This window comes from Sardina pilchardus, chromosome 3 (assembly GCF_963854185.1).
Source record: "Sardina pilchardus chromosome 3, fSarPil1.1, whole genome shotgun sequence".
Classification (NCBI taxonomy): domain Eukaryota; kingdom Metazoa; phylum Chordata; class Actinopteri; order Clupeiformes; family Clupeidae; genus Sardina; species Sardina pilchardus.
In genome coordinates this window covers 29,601,278-29,611,891 of record NC_084996.1, presented here as the reverse complement: position 1 = coordinate 29,611,891, position 10,614 = coordinate 29,601,278, and the positions used below count along the sequence as shown (strand labels likewise).

The 10,614-nt window shown below is 39.4% G+C and overlaps 1 protein-coding gene across 1 annotated transcript; it reads right to left on the bottom strand.

Moving 5' to 3' along the window:
* Positions 1-314: 314 nt before the first annotated feature.
* On the bottom strand, positions 315-9,850 carry LOC134075971 (beta-1,4 N-acetylgalactosaminyltransferase 1-like). The gene is made up of 9 exons (XM_062530995.1): positions 9,711-9,850; positions 6,754-6,860; positions 5,859-5,896; positions 5,435-5,615; positions 5,099-5,185; positions 4,776-4,957; positions 4,549-4,692; positions 3,045-3,270; positions 315-493 (listed from the first exon to the last, which is right to left on the bottom strand). Exons 1-9 carry the CDS (start codon positions 9,848-9,850, stop codon positions 315-317), a joined length of 1,284 nt encoding a protein of 427 aa, XP_062386979.1.
* Positions 9,851-10,614: the final 764 nt, after the last annotated feature.

Below are 10,614 nucleotides of genomic sequence, written 5' to 3'. Positions count from 1 at the left end.
CCTACATTGGACTGCAGATGGAAATTAGCCCCTGGGCTACAATCTGGCACATTTACATGTACTATTATGTTCATTAATGTGCATTGTCCTGAAATAATAAAATAAAAAAAAAAAAAGAAAATAAAAAAAAATCTGGATCTGTCTTTTAAAATGTGTGTGTGTTGGTTGCCCTCTGGTGGCCAAATATATGTTATTCAATAGGGCATATTCTTCATATAGAGAAATAGTGTACAAAACCAAACTGAACTAGAAAGTTAATACAATAAACATTAGCACAAATAGAAGCACTTCAAACTAAATTCCTTCTTTATTCACTATGCAACACACTTCAGGTGGTTTTTGAAGTACTGCAGGCGCAGTTTAGAATTTACATCTCCTTTCCCTGGTCTACGGAACTTTTTGTAGTCTGAGTGGGCTTGTTTTGGCTGGTGCCCAATAACCATCATAGGGCAGGAGGCCACCAGCAAACGTCCCAGGCCATCCATGAAGAACTCTGTCCAGAGAGAGTGAGAGAGGTGAGGGGGAAGCAGGAAAGGGTTACCTTTAAATCGTTTTCAGAGTCAGAGTTAATTTCCATACTGCAACTCTACTCATACTAATACTGATGTACCTGAAGCGTCTACATCATAAAGTCTTCACAAAACACTGGTGTGGAGTCATGAGTCACTTCCTGTTCATTTAGACCTTCCTGGTGTCAACCACTGTGTCCTTCTCTCCATACTTGCAAACATGGCATCTCTGGCTCAGCTCTTTCCTGGTTTGAATCCTACCTCAAGGGGGCGCTTGTTCTACATGTCCTGGTTTGGACAGTTGTCCATAAATCACTACCACAACACAGGGGTGCCCCAGGGCTCGGTGCTGGGGCCCCTCCTCTTTGCTATTTATACCACCTTGCTTAGGCCTTTTCCACCGACAGAGAACCGGCTCCGTTCCCGTTCGCGAACCAACATTTTCACCGTTCAGAGCTTTTCCACCAAACAAACTGGACAATATCTCTACATGGAGGAATACTCTTGCTCCTAACAATGACCTAGTGATATGTCAGGTACAAGTGGAAACCCTGTTCAAGAAGGTAAATATTAGGAAAGCTGCTGGCCCTGATGCCGTCTGTGGACGCACACTGCGCTATTGTGCTGACCAGCTTAGTGTAATATTCACCTCTATTTTTAATATGTGCGCAGAGAAATGTCAGATACCCCAAATTTGGAAGAGTTCCACCATACAGTAATACCGATAGCCAAATTAAAAAAAATCCTAAGGATTCCAGGATTTCAGACCTGTGGCATTAACATCCTTAGTGATGAAAAATTTTGAGAAAATCCTTAAAGATGAAATCATGGCTCAGGTCCATGGCAGACTTGATCCACTACAGTTTGCTTATCAAACTGGGAAAAGTTTTGAGGATGCAAAAGTCTTTATTTTAGACAAAGCATATAAACACTTGGAAAAGGCTGGCTCTCACGTCAGACTTTAATTTGCTGATTTTTCTTCTGCTTTCAACAAAATGCAGCCACATATCTTGATTGAGAGACTAGCGGATGATTTTCAACTACTGTACCTCATCAAATATTGCTGTTGCTCCTTGACTTCTTAACAGATAGAATCCAGAGAGTCTTTGTTAAAGGTCCTATAGAATGGATGAATTGAGTAATGCACTGTGTTCTCTGATGTTAAAATAGTATATATTCAACTTTGATTTAAAAAAATAAACTCAATTGCAATTTTACCAGACTAATTAAAACCATATATTTAGGCTGGGTATTGAAATGGTCTGTTTGACTAAATGGCGCCCTCTTTGGCAACCCCAATTGAACTTCAATGGCTTTGCGAGGTCTGACATCACAAGCAAGCAGTTTTGCTGAATCGCCCATTTTTTAGTGTTTATTTCTAAGTTCAAGATTTCCATATGAAGGAGGGCACAACCATGCCTCATGTTCATGATAGCTCTTTGTTTATGCACAACCTCTCATAATTCATGAAAACCAAGAAAAAAAATATTTCCATTCTAGGTCACCTTTAATGGTCAGTTGTCCAAAGCTTCTACTTCCAAAGGCTCTCCTCTCTTCCAAAGTATATAAAGGTTATGTACTTTCACCTTTGTTGTTTATTATGTACACAGATAGCTGTAGGTCTTCCCAACAAGGAAGTTACCTAGCTACATTTTCTGATGACACTGTGCTGCTTTCCCTGTCCCAAAGTCCACACTCTAGTCATGGTCAAGCTCTGACATCATTTGTAAAATGGTGTGACAGTAAAAGCCCAGGCTGAGCCCAGAGTGAGTGTCATTCATGGAGGGTAGGCGGAAATTGTGGATACATGCAAATATCTAGGCACAGTGTTTGATAACCAGCTAGAATTTCACTCAAACACTGAGATAATTGCCAAGAAGGGACAACAAAGAATCCATTTACTGAGAGTGCTAAACTCCTTCAGCATCTCTAAAACTATCTTGGGAAACTTCTACCAGTACCATTTATTGAAAGTCTTTTAACTTTTTCATTTGTGTGTTGGTTTGTCAGTCAAGGACAAGAACAGTCTAAGCTACATTGTGAGGATATGTTCAAAGATCACTGGAATTTGAGCCTAAATTCACTGTGGAACAAGGCTACAGAAGGCTAGAAGTATCAGCCAGCCTGATCATTGGGCGTCCCTCTGTATCTTCAGGGTTGGAGGCTCCTGATTGGCTGAAGCTCACCAGTCAGGGGTTTTGTGCTTCTTGCGCACTGTGCACGCTCACCAATCAGAAGTGACAGTCAAGGAGGATGAGATAAATATAATGTATGTGATTAACTGAGCATGATTATTTGTAGCTTTTGCCATTAGGCAATTGCGTTGGTTCATATTGTGACTTGCAATTCCGTAACGATAATTGTGCAGATTATTGCTGCACTTACGTGTCCTTATCACTCTCTATCTTGGTATGCATATTGTGTAAAATGGCTGAAATAACTGCCCAGAGGCCTCACCATGATCATTCCCTATTCTTACTGAACAAACATGGCAATAAGAACTCTTGATAGCATTCTCAGCAGGTGATAACATACCAGAGTGGGCCACTCTTCTCAGCTTGGGATCAAACCCAACACTGCGGACGGTGTCTGTTCTGGCCAGAAAGAAGTTGACCACGCCGTCCACTAGCACGCAGTCCTTAAACCCAGGCAGCTGTTTGTGGAACTTGCGTAGACGCGTCAGACACCCACCTTCCTCATCCGCCCCCTCCTCATGCTTCAGAGTGAAGTAGAAGCGGTTCTTGCCAACAGACCCACCTAGCTGTGTGCAGAGAGAGAGAGAGAGGGAGAGAGATGTGTAATCATTTGGACTGTCTTTTGGAAGTGATTATTGTAGTCGTTTTGTAGATTGTCTGACCTGTATTATGTATTATTACCTGTATTATGTATTATATGTATTATTATAAGGATCTTGGACTTTCACTGGAACAATTTAGCGTGTTTCCTTTTCTACATTTACTTTGAGTATTTTTGGTTTCACAAACTCTTGTCTTCAAGACAAATATCTGACTGCTTGTTTTTGATTCTGATATTAAAGTTGATTAAATATCAACATACAATTCCTGCCTCTGTGTCTGCATCTGGGTTTATAATAGCCTTGCCTGTGACACCCATATAAATTCTAAATGTCCAAATTAGTTATAAATATATATCATAGCTAATATCTATTTTAAAATCGTATATTTTATGAACGTACATCACAAAATAGAGAACCTGAAATTTTACCTTGATTGACCTTTTGACCTCAATATTTGACCTTAGAGGTCAAGTTCCATGTTGCCAACCAAATAATTCTGAAACCTTAATCCATGCTGATAACTTCTTGCATAGTTGCCAACAGACGAACCATGAAATCTATTGTTTTTGACCTTTTGACCTTAAATTATAAATATGATTTTGGCAACCACTGGATTCTGGAACCTCAGACCCTACTAATAACTTCTAGCATGGTTGCCAACTTTTTAAAAAGAATGCCATGAAAATAGAGCCCAGTGAGTGCCTCTCATTCGTCTTTTATACATCCTTCCTTCCTTCCTCAGTCCTGATCTACATACAAAATGATGGGGCGGCAACAATGGGATAGTCTATCTAATGTCAGTTATAGATCAGTGGGAACAAGCCTGGAGGACCAAGGATCGAGGAGAGATGTTGAGAGGCACCCAGTGTGTCTCTCTGAACTCCTGCGCTTCCTGTATGCCCATTCTATCTGGCAGAGGCTTTTGGATTTCTATTGTGTGACAATTTTGTAGATCTACATTTTTGTAAATACATGTATATTTCTTTACCATACCTCTCATGTGGTCTCTCTATCATGTTACAGCTGTGGTCAAAACTGTGATAGTAGATATTTGTGCTGTGACTAAATCTGACTAAAATAAATTGAACTTCACTGAAACACAATTGGCTGACTGGTTGGTTGGTTTAGCCTAGCTCTCCAGCTTTGGTTGGTTGGTTAGCCTACTGTAGCTCTCCAGATCTGGTTGGTTGGTTAGCCTAGCTCTCCAGGTTTGAACAGTGTCCAGCAATTTGAAAAGCTCACCACATCCAGCTCTGGCACAGACTCCATGATCTCCACAAACTTCTCAATTTTGGTCTCGTTCAGGAATTGGAAGTCATCGTCCACCCACAGGAAGTACTTAGTTGTGACCTGAGAGACGGCTAGGTTCCGTCCAGCAAACCAGCCCTGGACAGACGAGAATTTGTGATTTAACACACCCAAACAAATATGTGATTGAAATCTCAAAGACAGATGGGAAAAGACTGTACTTGAGCTGGGGGCATGATGTACTGGTCAATGTTGTGGCCCTCCACTTTTTCTGTCTTCAGGCTGTCATCTGCAATGATGATTTGAATATCCGGGTATCTTTCCCTGATGCTTTTGATCAAGACCCTCAGCTCTTCGTATCTTAAGAATGTTTTTATAGTGATGGTCACTTGAGAATTAATGTCTGGCAAGAGAGAAGAAGAAACATGATAGATACACATTTCTTATACTGTATCATACTATATATAATATCATAATAAGCACTTGTAGCAGAGGTTGCAATATATCCTCGTATGCGACCTGAAAAGGTGAAGAACACACTCACCTTCACCCAGGTCATATAGAACAGGGAGTGTAGGCTTCTTGATTGTGATCGGGAAGATGACCTCATGGTCCTCAAAGGTGAAGTGCACTGGTGATAAACAATATACTGTATATAAACATTTATTTGTTGATGTAATTGTTGTTATTAGGACCAGATTTTGAAACAGACATTATGTGTACTTGTAAGGCTTCTGCTCCATGGTTTCTGGTGGGGGTCTTTAAAGACATTTAAATGGTATGTTCAAATTACCACAGTTAAAATACTTATTTCCAACACTAAACACTATACAGCACAACAATATACTTTATATTTCTGCCCATTCACACCAGGCCTTACCCAGATCGCCTGCTTTTAAGAGGTACACTTTACTGGTGTAGGTCACGTGTGCCAGGAGGTCATTCAGGTCTTCTTCGCTAGTGGCGGTGATATTGAGCATGTTCTGATTCTGCCCCCTCACTTCCTGTCCCTGTGGAACCTTGTCCACCGCCATCACACCATGGGACGCATGGAGAGACACCTATGCAACGGCAAAGTGGACAGACTCAGAGACAACTGTCGGTGCTAGGAGAGAAGACATGGCTATCATGGACTACTAGGATCAAAAAAGTCAGATGCACAAGAGTCTATGTTCAGGCGTCTAGCCCTTAAGGAGAGTCACATTACTTTACCATCTCTGATTTATTAAGACATTTAATAATAACATTTTATGATTTGAAGATGACACATATATATTTTAAAGATTATATAAATTTTGACAAACCTTGTAAACCTGCCTCCCATGAGCATTCAAAGCCAACCCTAAAATGATTATTTTCAAATTGATTAAGTATTCCTTAGCCAGCCTGTCATTTTACAACAACTAGCTCATTTCGTTTGAAATTGTCAACCCCTTCCTCAGAGTGAACTTAGGTTCACATCATATACAAATCTGTGACTACCGTACATACAACACACAAATATCAGCTGATTCTGTGATCTTGTGAGTGTGAGGTCATGCCAGACTCTGGCTCGGTCCTAGAGTGAGAAGCTCCACAGGTCTAAACAAATGTGCAACTCCAACAGTACATATGACCATAACATCAGAACCACATGGCAGCGAATGTCATCTTTTCTTCAACAAGTAGAGGGCATGGCAAGTCATACAGAGGGACATCAGTCAATGCACTTAAAAGAAAATGACGGGCACTGCAAGGCTAAACTTTGGGCTGCATCACTAAGATTTGCGCATATAACTGGAAAGAAATATGTTTTCTGTGAGCATGTGGAAATTACAAGAGCTTCTAATTTCAGTCTATGACACCTAAAACTTCCTGTATTTCATTTATATTACATAGAACCATCAGATCATACAAACTAGCATTCAATTCATACCCCTGCACACAACTGGATAGACCTAATCAATCAGAGCCTGCCCAGACAATTTGATTGGTTCTCAAGTTCTCAAGTTTTTATAAAAGTTTCTCAACGGAATTCAATGGAATTGCACAATGGAATTCAGGCGGGTTTACATTTAGGCTGGCTTCCAGGCTAATGCAACCCTAGTAAACAAGAAAGTCTGACTGGATTCCATCATCATGAAAGCAAGCCATGCTATGGTGCAATGGCAGGACACAAATTGTAATGAGGTGTGATTAACAACAATGATGGTCGCACACCAGGTATGAACGTCTTCTTCAAAGGGTCCACAGTGAATCCATGGGAAGGGTATTGGAGGGGTGAATTTGATGGACTGATGAGCACTACATCCAGATCAGTGGTTTCCCTATATCACATGGAGAGCAGTGAGTATATGGATTAGAACAGTCCTATAGAGTCCAGACAACTTCCATAATGGAAGATGTCACATAGCCAACTCCATTCCACCATTATTTAATTGGCAATTAGTAAGAAATAGAAAATGGAATTCCGAGGAATAACCAATGCACGAAAATGCAAAACTATGGAGTAACATATAGTGTAACAACAGATCATGTAGAGATAGTTGCAATGGTTTTGCTTAGGTAGATGTGGTTGTTGCAGTGCTAAATAGAACTGTTTCTATGATGGCTGTTAGGGTAATCATGTTGGTTGCTATGGAAACTGACAGATGCTTTATTTCAGTGGTTGCTATGTTGGTTACTAGGTAGGTGGTGATTTCATATAGTTGGCTGGAGGCATAGTTGATAACTGACAGTTGGAATGGCTGAACAATTAAATAGTTGGATATTTAAGTAGTTAAACTGTTTAATAGTGAATTTATCTAGTGAGGACCTTTATGTTGAAACAGTTGTGGCAAGAGGAAACAGTTGAGCAGGATCTGTAGTCTTAAAGCCTGAGACAGAGTACCGGTAAATACTATAAAAGTTGAATGTAGCAAAATCAATATTGATAGATAGAAAGTTGAATGGATGTTGATAGGCAGATTATTTAATGGATGTTGATGGGTGGATGAGTGAATGTTTTGAAGAAGACGGATACATAGAAAGTTGGATGTGCCTTATATCCTTATAGAACGGAGAGACACAGAGAGAGTTGGCCTAGTTGAGCAGAAGTTGATACAGGTGCAATCAGTTTAATTGGCTCTTTGATGCGAAATTTTGGGTTGAATTCTGGTTATTATTATTAATAAGAGGATGATGAAAAAGAAGCCTTCGGATAACAGTTACAGTATTCGGGTAACAGTATTTTCATGCACTGTAATAGCCTACAGTACTTATGAGATGTGCATAGTAATGATAAATTATTACTATATTATAGCCTGGCTAGCGCCTACCACTTCTCAAATGAGACGTGGTCTGGCAACCAGACGTTCATTTTCTCGTATTTGAAAAAATGCCCAGATCCGTTCATTGGGCGCCACGGATGTCTATGAAATGTGTCTGTGCATAGCTCATCATGGTCTTGCTTTCTCCCCTGTTCTGTGATTGGTCGGCAACATCAGGCGAAAATTTGGTTTCCAGACTGCCTTAGCAGCATGAATGAAATCACCACGCAAGGCAGGATGGGAACACCCAGGCAAACTATATTAAGTATAGTCTATCTAAACTGAAAGCTCGATTTTTGTCCTTCATGTGTAAGAGACAGACAAGATGAAGACTTGCCTGATTTTCTGTTTCCTGTACTCTTCTGCTCGTCTCTTCCTGATGTCACTTAGCTTTGCTGCTTCAATGCTGCTTGTGAGATTTGAACCGCGGCACGAGCATGGTGCTGAGGAGGGTCTCTGTATGATACCACTGTACATTAAATGAAAAGATGGCAGAGGCAGAGTTATGATATTTTCAATGATTTAACACACTTTGCTCTTTCATATTGTCTGTTAACTTGCTGGTATGATGACATTTATAGCAAGTAAAAGAAAAATGTTTAGTTTTATTATTAGCTACTTTCAGTTGTAGTGCATATTTTCAGTAACACTTTATTTAACACATGTTGGCTATTAATACATAACTACAATGTGTATGTATTAGTGCTCTACAGGGTCTGCACCACTGCACATTTATTAGCTATTTATTGAAAAATGTCTTATTCCTAAACAACAAGCCATTTATTCATGGTAAATCCTTAAAAGAAAAATCCAGAGTTAAAACCTGTGGTTCATTTATGGATGATAACAACATTCCATTAATTGGAGGAGTTTTGAGCTACTGTAGATCGTTGTTTGTAGCAGTGAAATGGTTTATTGTGTGTGGCTTAGGTCCATAGAGACACGTCAAAATAAATCGACACACCTAAGTATTGTAGACTTTGAAAATGTACAGAGAGGTTAAAATACCTATTTCTGAAAGAAGCACACTGCCTGACTCAGTGTTCCAGTGTCAAATCTGAGGGCGAGTTCCATCTTGCAGCACTGCGCAGATCTGGCTGAATCTTACAATACAAACATGGACCATGTTCAGCCAGATTTGCGCTGGAAAAAGTCGAACACTACAAGAACAGAAGTAAGGCAATATGTTGCCTTCAGAAACATTCCTTGTTATAGCCTCTCTGTACAATTTCAAAGTTTGTGTAATTCGATTTATCTCTACAAACCCCATGGACACTACCACTGTTAGATGTAAAAATCCGGTCACTAACCAATTTGTCTGCTGCAGCTCAACCTTGTTGCTGGAAATGCTATTTCAGATGCTGCATGATATCATTGTGCTGCTGTGCCCATGGTGTACCTTGATTATTACGCTGGAATGAGAGTATGGCTCCATGTCAAATCAGCCTAGACTATTGCAACATTTATTTTCCACCACAGGTTTTATTACACTTACTAACTTGAAAAGAGACAAGTTTTAAATAGAAAAGTTACCAGAAATCTAGCAGGCGAGATGCTAATGGTCTAATCCGATTTAATGATCTATGCTAGGCTGGAGCTTAAAGTGGTATCGCCAGACTCTGAAAACGGCTGGATGAGCTGGAGAAATGTAAAAATTAATTGTTTACATAACTCAAAGGGAGGTGGAAAATGAGTGTAATTCCCCAAATGATGTAATATCCCTGTAAGACCTAATGTGTAATGACTCATAATTGAGCACTAATATTAGTTATGCATATATGGCTGACATGTGTTTGATAAAATAAAGTGTTACCAGAATTTCTAACAGTCCAATTATTTGTACTGGGACAAAAATAGTCAGGTACTTGCCTTGTGTTCTTCACAATGAAAGTCTGAACATCCCCATAGATTTCCTCATATCCCTCACTGGTGAATGAAGTTATTATGAAGTTATTCCACACAAAGATGAGGGCAACAGATGCCGACACCAGGAAAAGTACCACAACCATGTACCTGCAAAGCAAAGCACTACGTTTCAGACAGATGTTTCTTTTTCAGTTGATTGCATTTGAGGCTAAATGTCAATAGTAATGTTTACATTTACATTTAGTTAGAGTAGTACTCCAATCAGAAAATTAGTATGAATGTCTGCTGAAAGGGAAGTTTGGAGTAATTTCACACTAGGGTCCATTGTATGGTTATGGTTATGGTTATGGTTATGGTTATTTAGCAGACGCCTTTGTCCAAAGCGACATACAAATAAATAACAATACAAATTAAATAACAGTGAACAATTACAAAAAGGGAGAATAGCAATATTATCAATAAAACAATCAATTAAGCACTAACCTAATGAGAAATAAAACAATGAAATGAGAATAGCAATCAAATAAGTCACTCAGTTAATTATATAATAACAATAACTATAGCATGGTAAGGCTAAATTTAAGGACAATAGCAGAATAAATGTCAAATTCTAACAATGGACAAATTATAACAAAACAATACTATTATACAAACCATAACACATAACAAACGCTCAAAAGACTAAGTGCATATTAAACAAATATGCCTTAAGACCCCTCTTGAAAGATCCAAAACTGTTGCTGGAACGGAGAGCACTGGGCAACTCATTCCACCAACACGGAACCACTGAAGAATAGGATCTACAGTTTGACCTAGCATGAATGGTTTGTCGACATAACAGACGCTCCTCAGAAGATCGCAATGGGCGGTTGGGAATGTACATCTTGATCAAAGAACTGAAGTAGCT